Source organism: Hyperolius riggenbachi, chromosome 1, assembly GCF_040937935.1.
Source record: "Hyperolius riggenbachi isolate aHypRig1 chromosome 1, aHypRig1.pri, whole genome shotgun sequence".
NCBI classification, from domain to species: Eukaryota; Metazoa; Chordata; class Amphibia; order Anura; family Hyperoliidae; genus Hyperolius; species Hyperolius riggenbachi.
In genome coordinates, this window is record NC_090646.1 from 181,916,180 (window position 1) to 181,937,368 (window position 21,189).

Genomic DNA, 21,189 nt, shown 5'->3' on the forward strand with positions numbered 1-21,189 from the left:
GTACCCCTGAAGGGAATTACAATATTTACATTTGTGAGGCACAGTGGCTGGGTCTCAGCTGTGTTTGTCGCAATATCACACATCATTGCTGCCACGCACCCAACCACATCAGATCGAGCGAGATAGTACTGAGTCGGTTTCCTCTGCCCCAGCTGAGTTTAAGGAGGAACTCCAGTGAAAATAATGTAATAAAAAAGTGCTTCATTTTTACAATAATTATGTATAAATGATTTAGTCAGTGTTTGCCCATTGTAAAATATTTTAAATCCCCGATTTATATTCTGACATTTATCACATGGTGAAATTTTTACTGCTGGCAGGTGATGTAGCTGCTGCTTGCTTTTTTGGCAGTTGGAAACAGCTGTAAACAGCTATTTCCCACAATGCAGCAAGGTTCACAGACAGGAAACTGCCAAGAGTACGTGCACAGAATTTCTTTGTGGGAAGGGTTTCACCACAATACCAGCCATACAGCACCCTCTGATGGTCTGTTTGTGAAAAGGAATAGATTTCTCATGTAAAAGGGGGTATCAGCTACTGATTGGGATGAAGTTCAATTCTTGGTCGGAGTTTCTCTTTAAGTTTGGATTGTGTAAATCCACAGCAAGAGCTACATAGGTCATGTGACATACAAGTGTGCATACAAGAACATGCAATATAAAAATACATCAATGACAGGCCAGGAAATCCCTTTCCAGATTATAAAGATGACTCTGTATTGGATGAATGGGAGTCAGCATACACAGCAATGGCTGCAGATGAGAACTAAATGACATCCCATGAATGTTTGTAGTCAGTCTCTGAAGGCTTGTCAAAAACTCACAGTACCTGGACACACTGGTTGTTGCTGTCAGCAATCAAGATTTTGCCATTGGTTGATGCAGCTACACCTTGGAGATTGGTAAATTCCCCTTTATTCCTTCCCTTTGTACCTGTGAGTTAGCAAGAACACATATAAGATATTAGTATCAATCGCCAAGCCATGTGACTATTCTAATCTTACTATGTCCATATTATCCCTATACTGCCTTACAGGTCACAGTACAACTCCAAGAAGTGGGAGGCTGGTGTTCTGAAGCACATTAAAGGAGAAAACTACAAATATATTACAGTGTCTTTACATAAAAGAATAGATTCATAATTTTGCATATTTAATATGCAAATTTATTCAGCTTGAAAACAAAACCAAGTTTATTCCATCTCTGCAGATAAGGATTGGTCTGTTTTCAAGCTGCAAAAAGTTAGTTGTGTACACAATTTGCATACAGTCATTCTGCATGAACGCAGAATTATTTGCCTCACATTGAACATCCATATTGAGCATATTAACCCCAATACTAACCCCCTTTCCGGATTTTAGGGTCTAAAAATCCGTGCAATTTTTTGCAAGCTTAATAAAAAAAAAAAATCATGCTGCTAGTGAGTTCTGCAGCAGCCCAGCACTCACTCACCTCCCTGGGCTCCAGCACTGCAGTTTATCCTCCATCCTCCGGGTGTAACCCTATAGTGAGATTGCCGGCTGTCATGACGACAGACCAGGGGGAAGCAGAGCCTCGGAGGAGAGAAAGAAGAATGGCAGCAGATATCGGCATCCCCTGGAGTGGGGAGTAAAAACGCCTGCTGTGTGCATTGCTCCGCATAGACCTCCCGGCGGCTACCACGAGTTCATCTCGGGGTTACCACTCCTGGCTTGTTTTTTCCACCCCGAGCTGAACTCGTGATTACCGCTAAGAAGGTTAAATAAAATAGTAAAAAAAAAAAAAAGAATAAAACGCTTCTATCTTTTTTTAAAGGACCACTATCATGAAACATTGTAAATGTTAAAATATATATTTGTCCCAGAGTAAAATGTAATTATGTTTTTCTTATGTTTCCGTGACCGTCACTTTCAGTAGATAGTAAAAAGCTGAAAGATCTGACAGGTTTTGGACTAGTGGATCTTCTTGTAGGGGATTCTCCATTTTATTTATGCTTTACAAAAAATCTATACAAATAATTTAACCAGCTTTCCAACTCACTTGAACACTATTTTGGCCATATTTTCACTACATACTCTGACAGCAACACAAGAAAATAATTGATAGTGCATTTCACTCTTGAAAAAATGCACATTAATAAGTACTGTATATATTGGCGTATAAGACTACTTTGTAACCCTTATATTTTGAAAAGATAGGGGTCGTCTTATACATTGTACATTGCTGGTCAGGTTGTATTAAAATTGAGTGGTGCAACAACTATGCCATGGGCTCCTAAGTGAAATTCTGTCACGTCCCCCCCCCCCAGTAAAAGTTTATCATGGAGCCCCTTGCCTCCCCCCCCCCCCCCCCTCATGTGGTAATAATCACAAACACCTTCCCCACTTCCACTCCCCACCTTGCAAAGCAAGTGCAGCGGAGCAGGGTAATATTTACCTGCTCCGGCGATGCGCCAGGTCTCCTTTCCTTCCTGGAAGCCACTCACTCTATGCTGCATACCCAGCTCCTGAACACATGAAAAGCACCAGAAGCCAGAGGATGGTGCATAGAGTGTGTGGCTATCATGAAGAGGAGAGCCAACGCAGCACTGGAGCAGTTAAATATTACAATTCTCCACCGCACTTACTCTGCAGGGGAGGAGGAGCAAGCCTCCATTGCAGGTGACAGTGTTTGTATCAAAGTTCCTGTACAAAGGTCTTAACAAAAAAATCACCTGTACCACATTTCAAAATGTTTTATGATATTTGCCAAGATAGTTATATAGATTTAGAGAGACACTGAAGCGAAAAAAGTATGATATAATGAATTGGTTGTGTAGTACAACTAAGAAATAAAACATTAGGAGCAGAGACATGTCTAATATTGTTTCCAGTACAGGAAGAGTTAAGAAACTCCAGTTATCTATGCAAAAGAGCCACTGAGCTCCATGACTTTTAAAGTCGCAGAGAGCTCTGTCTTCTGAAGCTTATCTCAATTGTCTCTAAAGGCGCGTACACACGCGTATCGTTACAAACGACGAGTCCGTCAGACCCTCCCACGGGGCAGTCGTTCTGCCGACAGTAGTACGCGAGTACAGGCTGTCGGCAGTCGGGGACCCGTTGTTTGTAACAATACGGCATGTGTACGTGCCTTAAAGCCTCGTACACATGCTCAACAAAAGTCTTTTAAATGCACAATTATTAACTACTTCAGCCTTCAGTCGTTTTCACTTTATGCATCCGAGCAATTTTCACCTCCCATTCATTAGCCTATAACTTTATCACTACTTATCACAATGAACTGATCTATATCTTGTTTTTTCCGCCACCAATTAGGCTTTCTTTGGGGGGTACATTTTGCTAAGAGCCACTTTACTGTAAATGCATTTTAACAGGAAGAATAAGAAAAAAAACGGAAAAAATTCATTATTTTTTAGTTTTCAGCCATTATATTTTTAAAATAATACATGCCTCCATAATTAAAACTCATGTATTGTATTTGCCCATATGTCCCGGTTATTACACCGTTAAAATTATGTCCCTATCACAATGTATGGCGACAATATTTTATTTGGAAATAAAGGTGCATTTTTTCCGTTTTGCATCTATCACTATGTACAAGTTTAAAATAAAAAAAATTTAGAAATATTTCATCTTTACATTGATATTTAAAAAGTTTAGACCCTTTGGTAAATATTTACATGTTTTTTTTTATTTTAATGTTTTTGGGGTTTTTTTTGTATTAAACATTTTATTTGGGTATTTTTGGGAGGGTGGGATGTAAGCCATAGTTTTATAATGTAAATGTGTCTTGAGTTTTATTTTTTTCACTTGTAGTTGTAGTTTTACTTTTTGGCCACAAGATGGCGGCCATGAGTTTGTTTACATGACGTCACTCTAAGCATAACATACGCTTAGAGCGACGTATGGGGGACGTTACAGCCAGAAAAAGCACAGCTTCCGAGAGAAGCTGTCGCTTTTTCAGAGGGGGAGAGCAATCAGTGATTGGGCACCATAGCCCGATTCACTGATTGCCAGGCTAACGAACCACAGCCTGGAGCACGCGTGCAATCGGCCGCGGGAGCGTGCGGATGCGCACATGGCCTCCTGGGCGTAGCTACTACGTCCAGGAGGCCAAAGTAGTTACAACTTTTGTTGTTGAAACAAACCAAATAAGTGGTTTGCTATTGTTCAAACAACTGATAAGTCAATCCAACAGTTGTTTGATAATTGTGAATTTAAAAGATTTTTGTTGAGCATGTGTATGAGGCTTAACTGTATTGTTTTTTCCTGCTGTGGACATTTCAACAGTTCACTAGCCTGCTCTGTAAAATCATTTAGAATGCTGAGATGAGTAGTGTGTAAACTGCAAATATTAGAGAATGATGCAATGTTATAAAAAATAAAAACCCCAAAAAACAAAAACTATATAACTGAAAATAAAAATATGGGAATATTTTCTTTGCTACGAATATTCTAGTAATTATCTGTACTACACAACCAATTCATTATATCATTTTTTTTTCGCTTCAGTGTCTCTTTAAAGGGACTCCGAGCTCAGAGTAAAAATAAAATTTGAACTTACCCGGGGCTTTTTCCATCCCAGCCCTGGTCGGGACGTCCCACGCCGGCCTCCTGGCTCTTCTCCCGGCGGCTGTCCGCATAGCGCGGACAGTCCGGTCCCCTCGGGCCTTCTCCTTCCGTATACGTCACGAATGATGTCACACGCCGGCCGCCGCGCGTCATGACGGGGCCGGCGTGACAGCACAGCGCATGTGCGATTAAACCACGCATACGCCGGCCGCCGTCATGACGCGCGGCGACCGGCGTGTGACGTCATTCGTGACGTATACGGAAGGAGAAGGCCCGACACTCGCCAGTGTCGCCCGGGGGACCGGCCTGTCCACGCTATGCGGACAGCCGCCAGGAGAAGAGCCAGGAGGCCGGCGTGGGACGTCCCGACCAGGGCTGGGATGGAGAAACCCCCCGGGTAAGTTCAAATTTTATTTTTACTCTGAGCTCGGAGTCACTTTAAATGCATTAACTCTTCATATACGGTAGTTGTATCTTCATACACCTGCGTATCTGAATTGCTGCATGAAGCACAGCATTGAACAGAAACATATACCGATACATTAGTCGTTGTTAAAAACAATGGTAAATAAAGACAGATTGTTGTGTCACAGGTCGCATATTACATCACTTCTGCAACCATTTGCAAAGTAAATTATACACAAAACAGTTAAGAACAGAGATGGTCAAAGAAATGCGGAGAACTCTGGCTTATGTACACATTGCATGCAGCTTGGAATTGAGACATACATTTCTTAATCTTTTTGATAACATTTGCAGACCAGACTAAATATTACCATCTCACTGACCACAAGCCACTACCTGCAAATGCATAAAGCATTCGACTTTCAAGATTATTCGGTAATGATCAATGTATAGAAAAGGGAACGTAAAATTGTTTTTCCATTATTCAATTGATTTTTCAGAAAAATGAACAGTGTGTGATAGACTGAATTAACTTTTAACGTTTAAGTCATCAAAAATCAATTGAATTTTTTCAGTATAAAAAAAAAAAAAAAAAAAAAAGGAAGGAAAGTGAAGGTATACAGCTACCTTTCATAGAAATAGCAGATAGCAGTGCAAATAACTGATTGTCAGATGCACCCGTTGCATCCAGCACTGGACTCCTGAGCAGGTGGCAGCTGCACTCAGACATGACATGCAACTTTTTTTTTACCGGAGCGCAGACTAAAAACACTTAACAGCTGACACGTGTGGTTACATAGGCTCCCATTTGGTTGCATCATTTGCTTACTACCAGCAACTGGGCAGCATTAACCCATTAGCAACTTCAATTATCTTGTTTGAGATAAGTGCACTGCAGAACTCGTACTGTAAATTCTTGGAATGACTTGATCTCCCTCTCTGCTAGCAGAAAATATAGAAACTGAAGGCAGAAGCCCTCTATTATTGTCTCACACTGCCCCCTAGCGACGAGTGGCTATAAATACACATTACAGCAATACTAATTAGAAGCAAAAAAATAGAAGAAGAAATAAAAAAATGTGCTAAAATAAAATGGCATGAACCACTTGCAAGCCTCTAAATAAATTGTCTGCTAAAGGGTTAAACAAGCCATTTTGCCATCCATGTGAATGAGGTCTAAGAGAGACAGAGGTTTGTTGCAGTTCCCCTCACAAAGTCACCAATTGTTTCTCAGAAAAGAGTCTGCAATGGCAGCATCTATACCGTTCTCCGCATAGGCTTACTTTAAAGAGGAACTGTAACATCAAAATGTCCCCTGGGGGGTACTCACCTCGGGTGGGGGAAAGCCTCGGGATACTAATGAGGCTTCCCACGCCATCCTCTATCCCTCGGGGGTCTCGCTGCAGCCTTCCGTACAGCGGCGACGTAAATATTTACCTTCCCGGCTCCTGCGCAGGCGCTCTGGTGACCGTCGGCTCCGAAGTAGGCGGAAATACCCGATCGTCGTCGAGTCTACTCTACTGCGCAGGCGCAAGTTTCCGGCGCCTGCGCAGTAGAGCGGACCCGACTGAGATCGGGTATTTCCGTCTAGTTCGGAGCAGACAGCAGCCACAGCGTCCCCGCTGGAGCCAGCAAAGGTAAATATTGAACGGACAGTCGGGTCTGTCGCCGGCTGTTCGGAGGGCTGCAGCGAGACCCCCGTGGGACAGAGGACGGCGTGGGAAGCCTCATTAGGATCCCGAGGCTTCCCTCACCCGAGGTGAGTACCCCCCAGGGGATCTTTTTGATGTTACCGAGTCTCTTTAAAGTGTTCCCTAAAATATTTTATACAACGAAGAAAACAAGCTAGTGTGTTGTAAAAGGCCATTACACAAATGTAACTTACCAACTCGGAATATCAAGTCATCCTCTATGGGATTTTCTTTCCTTTTGCCCGTGCTGTACATACTGGCGGGCCTCTTCACAGCTTTCTGCTTGACGTGGCCACTGCCCGGAGATTTCACTCTCCTTTTCACCCCTTCAGCGGTAGGAGAAACGTCTGCAGACTTCACTACTTTCAGCTTGAAGGGGCTCCCCTTAATATGTTGGTCATAGAGTCTTAGAGAAAGCGTGAAGTCCCCTTCCTTTGGAATAGTATACAAATACTCATAGGTGCCATTCTTATTATCTAACAGTTCTCCATCGGTAACACTACCATCAGGTGTACACAGTTCAGCTGAAATATACGCACTGCCAGTTTTGCAGAGTTCACCGTCCTTGTCCTTTGTGGTGATGGTGACAGACATAGGCTGACCAACCACACTCTGCCTCAAGCCCTCACCAGTGGCCACTGTTTCAGAAGCCACTGCATTTGTGGTTAGTATTGTCCCAAGGTTGTGTATTGACTTTTTCAGTCCTTCTGTTTCCACTATGAAGTCCAGTTGGTCATTTTCATGCGGTTGTAATGGAAAATCCTGCTCAGCCAATTCATTCAACTTGTCGCTCATTTGCTTCTTCACCAGCAGGACCTCTGTCTCTGTTCCGTGGTTAAGTGCTTGTGCAGTAAAAGTGCTACAACTCTTTATGCTTTCCTGCCCTTCGAGTAACGTATCCAGTTGTGCTTGGAGAACCTGTGGACAAAGTACAGATTGCAGCTATTACTCAGCGATTCAGCAAAGCACCGCCTATTCTAAGCCATAGCTGACATGAGAAAACAACTGGCTGTTAGAGATGCAGCCTCAAATAAGACAATGACTGGCTGCTAGTTCATATCAGGGCTGAATGAGAAAAGGACTGGCTGCTAGCAGTGATGTAAGCTGCTGCAAAAATAGATCACTGTGTTTTTGTTGAGCAGTGGCTGTAGCCTGCCACTCCTCCGTGTTTTACTGGCTACAGATATATTGAGCAACAGCCATTCCCAGCTAGGGATAAGTAAACACTTACTTTGTGTTTCAGTCCATAGTTCACTTCCAGTTCCATGAGCAAAACACTCTTCCGCACATTTAGCGTTTTCTGCAAGTCCTCAAACGTGGAATGGATTTCATCTACAATGCTGGATTTCTGTGTAGCCAGCTGATTGATGATTTCCGACACGAGCTGGAGAGCCGAGTCTATTTCCGGTAACCTAAACATAGTATATCAAATATGAAACATACAATCTGGAGCAAAAATGTTCAGAAAATACAGAAGATCATCGGAGAGCAGAGAACAGAGGTAAATAAAGGCAGTACCAAACGTACAGAATATTTAAAACCCCACTCCAGGCACAGCTTGTTTTTTATGATGCATTAACTTCTTGATTAGTGGATGTTGCCATCTCAGAGTAACGGGTCAGAAGCCCCCTCACCTGCCAAATCCTGCAGACTTCAAAGCAGTCTGAGCTGCATAATGATGCCTAACCAAACATCAGAAGCCTATCTAGGAGAGACTTCAAAGGTTCAGTTGGGCTGTTTCAAGTTATTTTATAAAAAAAAAAAAAAAAAAAAAAAAAAAAAAAGATTTTTTGCTGCAAAAGCCTTATTTGAAAAAAATAATATCTGGGCTCTGTGGTTACTACTAGGCTACTAGGTGCTGGAGTTGGAGTGTGGAGGATGAAAGGGAGCAGAGGGAAGCAGGAAGGTGAGGCGGCTTTTACTAGTGCCCAAAACTATAAGGCCAAGTTCACCTGGATGTTTAGGGGACATTACATACCAGTGTTTAAATGACCTCTCCAATGAGGAGAAGTTTGCAAGGAGGAGGCTATGCTAGGCCTTCAGCATCTCTCACAATTACTACTATTGCTGTCAGGAATATTAAAGTACAGGTGAACTGAGAGGGATGTGAAGGATGACATATGTATGTCCTTTTAAAGAATACCAGTTGCCTGACAGTCGTGCAGATCTCTTTGGCTGCAATAGTGTCTTAATTACACACCTGAAACAAGCATGTAGCTAACGTAGTTAGACATGTCTGTACAATAAATAATCAACAGAACAGCCAGGCAATCTGCATTGTTTACAAGGAAATCAATAATGTCAGCCTCCATAGCCTTCTCAGTTTAGGTGTGGTTCAGTCACCATAATCCGTACATGGATGAGGGCAGTAACCTCTCCCAAAATGCTTCATGACATGCAAGTGAATGGCCTAAAGGTTAAATAGATTGTGCCTGCATGACAGACTGTTCTTCTATTTACACACTAGGAAATGTAGTTAAAGTACAGTTGAAGTGTTAGTTACATACTTTCCTCAGTAGTGGGAAGGCTCTGGATGGTTCCCAGATGATATCCTAATCTCCCTTCAGTCCACCAATCCATCATAGGAACGCTCTACCTATGGCTCAAGGCAAGTCAAAATATATTTTTTTCTGGCTGTGCAACCTGCTGGGGATGAGCTCATCTGAACTGAGCAAAATAAAGTACAAAAGACCGCGCACTGTCCTGTCGTTGCGTTTATTGCCAAAGTTTGTCTCTCGCCAGGCATACAGGTAAAAAAAATACAGCATGTTGCATCAAACCTGTTCAGACGTCTTGTGACAAGTGTCAGGTGTGTCCTATAGTTGCAGCTAACGATGGGACACGTGGTGACCAGGGGAGGAGGTGGACAAAGCACAACAGCAGTTTTGCACTATTGCAGCGCTTGTTCATGTGCTAATCTGGGAGCCCGGATTAGCACGTGAACAAGCACGTGGGCAGCGCTGTGGCGTAGTGGTTAGCTCTCTCGCCTTGCAGCGCTGGGTCCCTGGTTCGAATGCCAGCCAGGGCACTATCTGCAAAGAGTTTGTATGTTCTCTCCGTGTCTGCGTGGGTTTCCTCCGGGCACTCCGGTTTCCTCCCACATTCCAAAAACATACGGATAAGTTAATTGGCTCCCCCTAAAAATTGGCCCTAGACTACAGTACTTACACTACATAATATAGACATATGGCAATGGTAGGGATTAGATTGTGAGCTCCTTTGAGGGACAGTTAGTGATAAGAACTGAACAGGTTTGATGCAACATGCTGTATTTTTTACCTGTATGCCTGGTGAGAGAAAAACTTTGGCAATAAACGCAACGACAGGACAGTGCGCGGTCTTTTGTACTTCATTCTGCTCTGTGAGATTGGATCTTTCTTCAGTGTCTGTAACTTACCATGAGCATGCCCCTGTGCATGCCTAAGCACAGCCAGCAGTGTGCACATGCACAAACAGTATTATGACAAATTGTTAGCCAAGTGTCCTCCGTTAACCCTCTGCTTGCCGGGTGCCCAGCACATACCCTCTCCTTTGCATTCTCATCTGAACTGAGCATGTGCAAGTAAATGAGTGACCACACAGCGGGCCCTGCCTAGCTCATCTGTTGCTGCAGCTCAGAGATCAGCCTCAAGGCCAGGGGCATTACTAAGGGGGAGCAGGGGGCCCAGAGATGCAAGGGGGCCCCGCCCAACTACCAACATTCCCTTTCTCGGATACTGCAGAGCTGTTATTTTTGTGGCTACACTTGTTATGGGTGTAAAGATCCTGACAGCCACACTTGTTTTATGACCATTTTCAGGTGGGCCCCCAGACTGAGGTCACCAAGGGGAGGCAAGGGAAGGGTTGTGAACATTAAGAGGGCCCCATCCAAGTTTTGCTGGGCGGTGGGGGGGGGGGGGGGGGGGGGAGTCACATGAGTTGTGAGCACTACAGGCTCACAACTCGTCAATTTCTATCTAGTTTCTCCCTGTTCTTTGTGTGATAAAAGTAACTAGCTTCCCTCACACCCTATCAAATGTGTTCGTAAGGAGTTAAATAAAAGAAAAGTGAGACATATGGTCAGAGCAGGTTGATGGAGAAGTACATGTGACTTTTATAAAACACATTTAGGGTTAAACATTTCATCTCTCTCAGTAATGGGTGGAAATGGGCTGGGTGAGGCAATATCTCTAGCTGTCATTGTCTGTCTGCACGGATTATCATCTGTGTGCAAATGTTATTACCATACTGAGTATGGATTACAGGACTAGTGAGGAGTCATTTCCTTGTTTTCACAGTCTGAGTACACAGAAAATATAGCTAAAAATCCATAATGCATCATTAATGACAACCTAAGTTTAACACACTTCACTACACCACAATATACACTAAAAACACTTTAAATTCTATAGCACCATGAAAATAAAAAATATATAGTTTAGATATGAATGGTGTGGAAAGGGTTTTAGAACCTCCTTGGGTTTTTTTGCGAAGGAGATTTTTCCCTTACTTGCGGTGCCTGGGACTTCCATGGCATTATGATGAATCCAGGTGGCATCAGAGACCAGATATGAGAAATGGAAAAACAGTGTGATGGTTGATACAGTATGTGGGAGTAACATTCATTGCTATTCATCTCTATCCATCCTGCTATCAATGAATGAGTTCTTAACCTGAAGTTTTGTACAGCACAAGTCTAATTCCTTCCTGGAAGGATCACAGTGGCAGAGAACCAATATCCTGTGTCAATTATTCAAACACAAATACTCCGTGTCCAAAGCATTAAGACCTTCTGCCAGACATACTAGAGTAGTGCCCAGCTGGCAGAGAGAGTTCCATTGCAATACCTTTTCTTGACGGCATCCAGCTGAGCCTGCAGCGCTGCCTTATGCTGTTCCACCACATCTTTCAGTGGAACGGTGGGGTGCTCGGCGTGCTCCCCTCCAGTACAATCTTGGCACATAGCGGTCTCACATGACCGGCAATAAAATTCCATTACCTGCAGCAGAACATATAGCATCATTTTACATAGGAAACATAGCATGCAGCACAATTATATACACTCATCTCACAGGTGGGACTGGGCTTACATGATTCCTGGATCAATACCTTTCCTTATCCTAGTTTAAAAGTGACCCTTTAGCTCTTATGAGGTTTGTGAAATAAGACATACAATATGCGCATCCTGTTTAAAGTAAATCAAGTACAAATAATAATTTATATTTATTTAGCGCCGCCACCCTCAGCAGTGCTGTACAGAGTATATTGTCTCACTTACTGTAACTGTCCCTCAGGGAGTCACAATCTAATCCCTACCAAAGTAATTTGTATAGTATATATACTGTATCCATCATAATCTTAGGCCATTTTTTTAGGAGGAAGCCAATTAACTTATGTGTATGTTTTGTGGCTGTGGGAGGAAACTGGCGTGCCCAGAAGAAACCCACACAGACATGGAGAGAACATACAAACGCTGGGATTTGAACCAGAGATCCAGCGATGCAAGGCGAGAGTACTAACTTTAACGCCAATATACTGCTAATCTTTATTTATTTAAGGATTAATAGCAAAGCTAAACTGAAAACACTTTTTTCAAAAGAAAAAACACGTGGAATGTCTCTGAACTGTATAGCGGGTGGGAGGAATGTCGGCCCCTCTTCCCACAGGGTACAACCAGACCACCAGGCAAGCTATATGGAGCGTCACACGGGGGGTACCACTAGATCACCAGGCATCTATGTCATATGGGGGTACCACTTGCATGCCACCCCATCAAACTCGCCCTCAAAAAAATTAATTTGATTTTGGAGGAGAGGGTGTTTGCAAAAAAAAATCAGCACCAGGTGTCAAATACCCTAGAAGCCCACTGACTAACTACTGGTTCTGGATGTGGCTTCCAGGGGCATAAAGAGATTATTTGCATATTCAGCAGATGCATCATAGGAAATCACATTTGCATCTAAGCTCAATTTTGTGAGTAGAGTATGCAAGCACAGTTACACTTGAGGAAGGGTCAGGTGACTCGTAACATGTAGTGTGTCTTGCTCAATAAGCCACAAACGCAAGTTTGAAGCCTGTGGAGTGCCTTTTTCTACATTGTAGGAGTATACTTTCAAGGCAGGAGTGGTGTACCTGCAGGAAAAGAGCACCGGCATATGCTACCTAGTCCAAGGGATAGCAACCTCCTGAGGACCACGGTGACTATTGAAGTATGCAAGCACAGTTCATAAAGTTGATTACCAAAGAGCATACCCACATTTATTACTGGATTCTGTGCTGCAAATACAAATTTCACACAAGCAGCCAGCAGAGGCATGGCTCAAGTCAAATTGAGCACTGTGAGCCTTGCATCAGTACAACACTGTAAAGACTGCTCCTAATGTCTGAGACATACAAAGGCATTAGTATTTTCACCACAATTAAAAAAGGTCAATGGGATTTGTTAAGTTCAAGTAACAAGATTGTACGCATGGAATTAGATGTAATCTCTGGTCCATTTAATCATCTCCTTTCACTTCTTTCTACTCCCTATGTGATGGTAGCACAGCCATCTGTATCAGATGGTAGAAAGTTTTCTGTATCCTTCCCCTAAACCATGATGGTGAACAATCTTTGTCTTTTGGAATCAATAGCGCAAATTTATGCACCTGCCTAATTTTGTTTAAACAATTATTGCACACTTTCTGTAAATCCAATAAATTTAATTTCACTTTTCAAATATCACTGTGTGTGTCTCCTGACATGTTTTATCGTAACAACCAACAATTTATTCAGGAAAATCATGACAATTAATAAGGTTGCTCAAACTTTCGCATCCCACTGTATCCGACGATTGTTTTCCAGTCCAACCTTCTGTGGCTGACAACTGTGTATCCATGGCCAGTCATCCTGAATGATTAGTACTAATTACATCAGGCAAAAGCAGCACTTAACCTTTATGCTAGGCACACACCATACAATTTTCTGGCAGACCTATTATCTATTATTTCCAACATGTCCGCTCTGAATTCAGATCGATTTTTCGAATATATATATATATATATATATATATATATATATATATATATATATATATATATATATATATATATATATATATATATATATATATATATATATATATATATACATACATACATACATACATACATACATACATACATACATACATACATACATACATATATATATACGATGAATCCGGCGTATCCACGAATCCCTCGAATATTACGAAATATTCGAGATTCGTGGATTCGAATCCCGACGCCATTTTCCACTATACGAATCCGCCGAATCCCGACGCCGCATCGCCGCGCATCCGGCGCTCGCACTCGTCCTCCTCCGACCCCCCCGCACCTCCTCCGCTCGCCCCCCCTGCCCGCATCCACTCACCTATCCATAGCGGAGAGCAGAGCGGCAGACCTCTCGCCGACTTCCTGGTTCCCCCTAGTGACCGGCTCTTACAATGACGTCATTAGTAAGAGCCGGTCCGGCCACTAGAGGGAACAGGGAAGTAACGAAGAGGTCTGCCGCTCTGCGCTCCACGGGAAAGGTGAGTAGATTATGCAGGGGTGAGCGGAGGAGGCACGGGGGACGGAGGGGGCCGTGGGGGGGTTGGCGGGGGAGGGGGGTTCTATCTATCTACCTACCTACCTACCACTATCCCTACCTACCTACAGGCCGCTATACCTACCTACCTACAGGCCCCTATACCTACCTAAAGGCCCCCTATACGCACCTACCTGCCTACCTAAAGGCCCCTATACCTACCTAAAGGCCCCTATACCTACCTAAAGGCCCCTATACCTACCTACCTACCTAATGGCCCCTATACCTACCTACCTACAGGCCACTATACCTACCTACAGGCCTCAATACCTACCTACCTACCCACCTACCTACAGGCCCCCTATACATACCTACCTACCTAAAGGCACCTATACCTACCTACCTACCAGACACTATACCTACCTACAGGCAACTATACCTACCTACAGGCCACTATACCTACCTACCTACCTACCGGCCACTATCCTTACCTACCTACAGGCTGCTATACCTACCTACCTACCTACCTACAGGCTGCTATACCTACCTACCTACCTACCTACAGGCCACTATACCTACCTACCTACCTACCTACCGGCCACTATCCTTACCTACCTACAGGCTGCTATACCTACCTACCTACAGGCCGCTATACCCACCTACCTAAAGGCCCCCTATACCTACCTAAAGGCCCCCTATACGTACCTACCTACCTACCTAAAGGCCCCTATACCTACCTACCTACCTAAAGGCCCCTATACCTACCTACAGGCCTCAATACCTACCTACCTACCCACCTACAGGCCCCCTATACGTACCTACCTACCTAAAGGCACCTATACCTGCCTACCTACATACTTACCTATACTTAAGGCCCTATACCCTGCTACCTATACTGAAGGTCCCTTTACCTACCTACCTAAAGGCCCCTATACCTACCTACCTACATACCTACCTATACTTAAGGCCCTATACCCTGCTACCTATACTGAAGGTCCCTTTACCTACCTACCTACACTGAAGGCACATGTACCTTACTACCTATACTGAAGGCCCCTATACCTAGCTACCTACCTATACTGAAGGCACATATACCCTGATACCTATACTGAAGGCCCCTATACCTAGTTACCTACCAATACTGAAAGCACATGTACTGTGCTACCGATACTGAAGGCACATGTACCCTGCAACCGATACTGAAGGCCCATATACCCTGCTACCTATACTGAAGGCCCATATACCCTGCTACCTATACTGAAGGCCCATATACCCTGCTACCTATACTGAAGGCCCATATACCCTGCTACCTATACTGAAGGCCCATATACCCTGCTACCTATACTGAAGGCCCATATACCCTGCTACCTATACTGAAGGCCCATATACCCTGCTACCTATACTGAAGGCCCATATACCCTGCTACCTATACTGAAGGCCCATATACCCTGCTACCTATACTGAAGACCCATATACCCTGCTACCTATACTGAAGGCCCATATACCCTGCTACCTATACTGAAGGCCCATATACCCTGCTACCTATACTGAAGGCCCATATACCCTGCTACCTATACTGAAGGCCCATATACCCTGCTACCTATACTGAAGGCCCATATACCCTGCTACCTATACTGAAGGCCCCTATACCTTGCTACCTATACTGAAAGCTACCAATATTGAAGGCACCCATACCTAGCTAGCTATACTGAAGGCACCTTTACCTCGCTACCTATGCCTGGGTACCTATACTGCGGGCAACTATACCACGGATCGCACAATTTTTATGTGCAGGATTCGTTGGATTCGGGATTCGAAAGGTTCGAGATATTCGAGAACCTTTTTAGATTCGGATTCGAAGAAATTGTGGATTCGTCCCATCCCATATATATATATATATATATATATATATATATATATATATATATATATATATATATATATATATATATATATATATATATATATATATATATATATATATATATATATATATATATATATATATATATATATATATATATATATATATATATTTTGATTGTTTTTTGAGATGGATTTTCATTCAGTTCTATATATATAAAAAAACAAATAAAAAAAAAAACAAATAAAAAATTAGATAAAAAAAGATTGAAAAAACTAGTAGAAAATTTTCCGATCGGACATGTTGGAAATAATCGATCTGGCAGGTACATCTGCCCCAAAAAATTGTATGGTGTGTACCTAGCATTAGATGGCCAGTTAATTTTTTTTTTTTTTAAAGCTACATGCCGTTGCCAGCTATGTTTGAACTATGTTTATTAAATACCCTGCCCAAATCTACATGTACCAAAGTCCACATTAGTCAGTAGGGATTGTCAATGAGGTACAAATAAAATCTAAGATGATTAAGAATTATGCTAAGTATTAGGATACAGAATTATGTTCTGAAAATCTAAAATGTAATTTGACTAATCAAATCTTGCAGTGGAAGCCTTTGATTGGTCCATTTTCAAGCTGCTAATATTTCCAGAATCCTGCATCAACTTAAAATGATTTGCACTTTTCAAGTCAAGTAGAACGTTAGCACTGAGCAACAACTTTGTACTAAACTCCTTTAGACGTCTGTGGCAAAGAAATGCGGGGAAACATAACCACCTCTAGACGTCAGCAGAAGGCAAAATTAGTTTTTGTGCTTAATTTTTTTGTGTGGCTTATGGATGGGGAGACACAGAAACCCCTATAGACGTCCGCAGCAGTTTAAGGGTTAATTTTACAGTACCACTCCATGTACACAGCTACTTTAGTGGCAAGTGGTGAATAGCACCCTCACCTGACAGAGCTAGGGTGCCAGGATTAAATCTGGGCCAAGATAAGAAATGCATGGAATTTGCATATTCTCCCCATGTCTGGTGGGTTTCCAGTGGGCACTCCAGTTTCCTCCCATAACATAGGGATGAGTTAATTGGTTCCCTCAAAAAAAAAAAAATACAAAATAATAATGCCATCACCCTTCTTGCTTCTTCTAACTCTTCCCACTGCTGCAGGCCACAGTAGACACACACACACACACACACACACACACACACACACACACACACACACACACACACACACACACACACACACACACACACACACACACACACACATCTCTGGCATTTTGACCAGCATTGTGTTTGCATAAAAACACCAATCTTCATATATGAAACGCAGTAGCACATTACAGCACAAAAAAATATGTCACAAAGTACACAAAAGTTCACCTACTCCTCCAACGTTACCATACCACAGGATTCACAAGCATGTGCTCATTTCTGATTGTATAACAAAAAAGTACTATGCACATCAAAAAGGGTTTTGTTTGGACAGTCTTGCAGTTAAAAACGAAACTTAAATTGCACAATATAAAATAACTGATCCTGCATCAAAGGTACATCATCAGTGGAGATTTGCACAGGGTTACAGTTTTCCAGGTACATCATTAGACCAAAATAAATGTGCCTAATGCACAGTTCTAAATGTACCCAATGTCTATTGTTTTTATTTACATGGGGCTGCACATGCTGAGCATAACTGAATAAGTACATATTTTTTTACCTAATGATGCAACTGGAAATCTTTAACCCTGTGATAATCTCCATCAAGGATGGCTATATGATGCGGAATCTGTTGTTGTTTGGACTCTGATGAAGCAGATTAAGATGTGACGCTCATTGCTAAACAGAATTTGTTTGGCATCTGCTGATTTATACGTTTAGCATTAGGTTCCTTACATTTCCGTCATGATTGGGGCAGGATAAGGGTTTTCCAGCAGCAACAGCATTCACTGTCTCCAGTATGGAGGACTCTTCAATGCCATTATCAGGACTCCTCTGCAGCACGTCCATCAGGTTAGTAATGAAGAAGTTGTTCTGTAGCGCAGACACACCCTTCTCGGGGAGAATGGAAGTCTGGCGACAGACTGGGCAGGAGAGGGTCAAGCTGTGAGCTGGAATGTAGTTCTGCAAACACCTGAAATGTCAAAAAGGGAGACAAGCATTACTGAATATCATTTGAAGCAAAACCAAAAACTGTAGAGCAATATGTTCAGTTGCAGCCTGTCAGCTGAGCATCCTTCATCTTTTAATAAAAAGTAGAGCGCATTTCAAAATAGGTAAATATTATGCGTTGCATTAAAAGATGCAGTTAAAAGAAAACCTAAAATTACGGATAACTACGATGCTCCTCATGTACTGGACATATGTGTATTGCCTGTAAAGTTAACTATAATTACATTTTCGCAGTATAATCGGTTTACTTCTGCAAAGTAACTGTATCCAGTTATACCAACAAAGTGCATGTATATTAGACAGAGATCAAATCTCATACTGTAAGCTAATGTATTGCAAGTTTAACATTCTCCATGTAATTAGTGTTGCATATAGACCCCTCTTAGTGTTAATAAAAACCCTTTCACTCAATGACCTAAAAAAATGTGACAGACAGTGCATCTGTGAGAAGCAGAGATAAGCAGCCATATGGAAAGTACTTTATGAACAAAAGGACCATGGCACTTGTATTACTAGAGAGGAGGGGAGAATAAATGTGAGTTAGACCAACATCTCAGCAGTCATTGCTTGTTTTGGTCATTGGCCTCAATTCACTAAGCTTATCTCCTGTCTTTAATAACTCTTCTAGAGGGTTACCATGGTGATAAGGCATGTCGTATTCAGGAAACATTTTACCTCAGGCAAACCTAAAGTTAACTCTTCTGTCTTTAACTTAACTCTTTAATCCTTAAAATAACTCCAGAGTTAAAAACAGGCTGTTCATTAACTGCGTGTGAAAATAACTACAGAGGAGGTAAATTAACTACAGAGGAGGTAAATTAACTACAGAAGAGGTAACGTAAGGAATAAAGAAATAAGATAACTCTCTTACTGTGTGGAGGTAAGTTTTCTCTTGCCTTATTATCTCCAGCATGATCTTAGTGAATTGAGGCCATAGCCTACAGAGCCTTTTAGAAATATGTGGGCGGCACGGCCTTGCAGCACTGGGACTGCTGTATGAATCCCCGTAGGTTCTCCCCGTGTCTGAGTGGGTTTTCTCTGGGCACAAAAAAATACAGATAGGTTAATTGGCTTACCCCTAAGTGGCCCTAAATTATGATGGACATACGATTATGACTGGATTTAGATTGTGAGCCCCTCTGAGGGACAGTTTGTGACAAGAATATACAGTATATACACTGTAAAAGCATTGCGGAAGAGGCTATATTAATACTAAATAATAACAATGTACCGGTAAGTGGAGCGACTGAATGCAAAGTCATGCCAACCTGCTACTCCCTCTAGTCAACTTTTATCTTCTTGCTTTTTTGTTTCATGGCTTTTAGTTCAGTTTTAATGACAAATCCACTCACCTCTCACAAAATGTGTGCAGACAAGGAAGAACTTTGGGATTTTTGTATCGGTCGAGGCATATACTGCAGATTAGGAACTGTTTGTCGATCTGACGCACCACAGGACTAGGGATATTGGAGCCTTCACTGGCCATCCTAGACCACTGACATGTGGGTTATGTTCCCTTGCACCTTGCACACTAGGAAGACAGGACATGGTTTTACTACATGAGAACAATTATTTACATAGTCAAACAAAAAACAAAAACATTTCAACAGAAAATTGGTTAGTTCATTAAATCAACAGATCTGAAATCTCTTATCTTTCGGTCTACTTTCGGATTCAAAAACACTTTTTCATCACATTTTTAAAAAATGGTCAAGTACATGGTAACATTTGTCTGTATGGATTATGAGAACTACCCCCAAACTACATACTTGTGTGAAATATTTGGGATGTGAAGCTGTGCTTATCTGTTGGTGTGAACCGGTATTCTCCAATCATCCCCATATTTATCACTACTGTTTCTGCTTATTACAAGTTAAAGGACCACTATTGCGAAAATCTTAAAATGTAAAATGCATGTAAACACATACAAATAATAAGCATGTTTCTTCTAGAGTAAAATGAGCCATAAATTACTTCTCTCCTATGTTGCTGTCACTTAATGTAAGTAGTAGAAATCAGACAGAACCGGCAGGGTTTGGGCTAGTCCATCTCTCCATGGGGGATTCTCAGCATGGCTCTAATTCTCTACAAAGACACTCCCTGAAATAGATTTATAAAAATATGCTGGCCAGCCTCCCTGCCCAATTTCTTGGCAGTTGGACTGATCAACTGCCATTCAGTAAGTGCGTTTTAAAATAAAGGAAACCCTGAGAATCCCCAATGAGGAGATAGGCTAGTCCAAAACCTGTCGGTAATGTCAGATTTCTACTACTCACTGTAAGTGACAGCAACATAGAAAAAAAGCAATTTATGGCTCATTTTACTCTGGAAGAAATGTACTTATCTGTATATGTTTACATATATTTTAAATTTTAAGACTTTCGGGACAGTGGTCCTTTAAGTAAACAAACACAGAGAACATTTCACAGATACAAAAAGAGGAGGAGCAAATAAAATGGTTTTGACTGGTGATAAACAGAGCAGAATCTGCAAGGAAGGGAACACACTGATGCTACGTACACACGCGACAACAATCGTTCGTTGAGAACGACGAACGAACTTTTAATTGATGAAAGAACGACCTAAGTAAAGATAGTTTTAAAAGGGGTGTAACGATCTAATCGTTAGAACGAACGTTACATCACGTAAAGCAACTATTGTGCCTGCGCATAAAAATGAAAAGTTTCACAGAGAAATAGTGAAATGCGCATGTCAAGCCTAGTACGAACGACCGTTTCCAACGATGTACTACTTTTGCAAACGATTGTCGTTGGTTAAAATCCGCCGAGACAGAACTTTCTTTTGTAGCGATTTGGCTCGTTCGTCGTTTGCCTTAATAGTCGGTGGTTCGTTTTTTTTAACGATAGTCGTTGGTAAAGATCGGGGAACAATCGTTGCAAACGACTATAGTCGCATGTGTGTACGCACCTTTAGCCGAATCACATGCATTTTCCCCATAGCACATATTGGAAAACGCATGCGATTT

At 42.1% G+C, this 21,189-nt stretch overlaps 1 protein-coding gene across 5 annotated transcripts in view; it reads right to left on the minus strand.

Moving 5' to 3' along the window:
- TRIM2 (tripartite motif containing 2) overlaps positions 1-21,189 on the minus strand; it is a 252,202-nt gene that overhangs the window by 24,224 nt on the left and 206,789 nt on the right. For all 5 annotated transcript variants that reach the window (XM_068278948.1, XM_068278941.1, XM_068278933.1 and 2 more), the window contains exons 2-7: positions 19,556-19,734; positions 17,928-18,165; positions 11,472-11,623; positions 7,877-8,057; positions 6,840-7,563; positions 829-932 (exon numbers count right to left, since the gene is read on the minus strand). In XM_068278948.1, coding sequence (XP_068135049.1) covers positions 829-932; positions 6,840-7,563; positions 7,877-8,057; positions 11,472-11,623; positions 17,928-18,165; positions 19,556-19,689 — 1,533 coding nt within the window. In that variant the 5' untranslated portion in view covers positions 19,690-19,734. The remainder of the gene's footprint in view (positions 1-828; positions 933-6,839; positions 7,564-7,876; positions 8,058-11,471; positions 11,624-17,927; positions 18,166-19,555; positions 19,735-21,189) is intronic.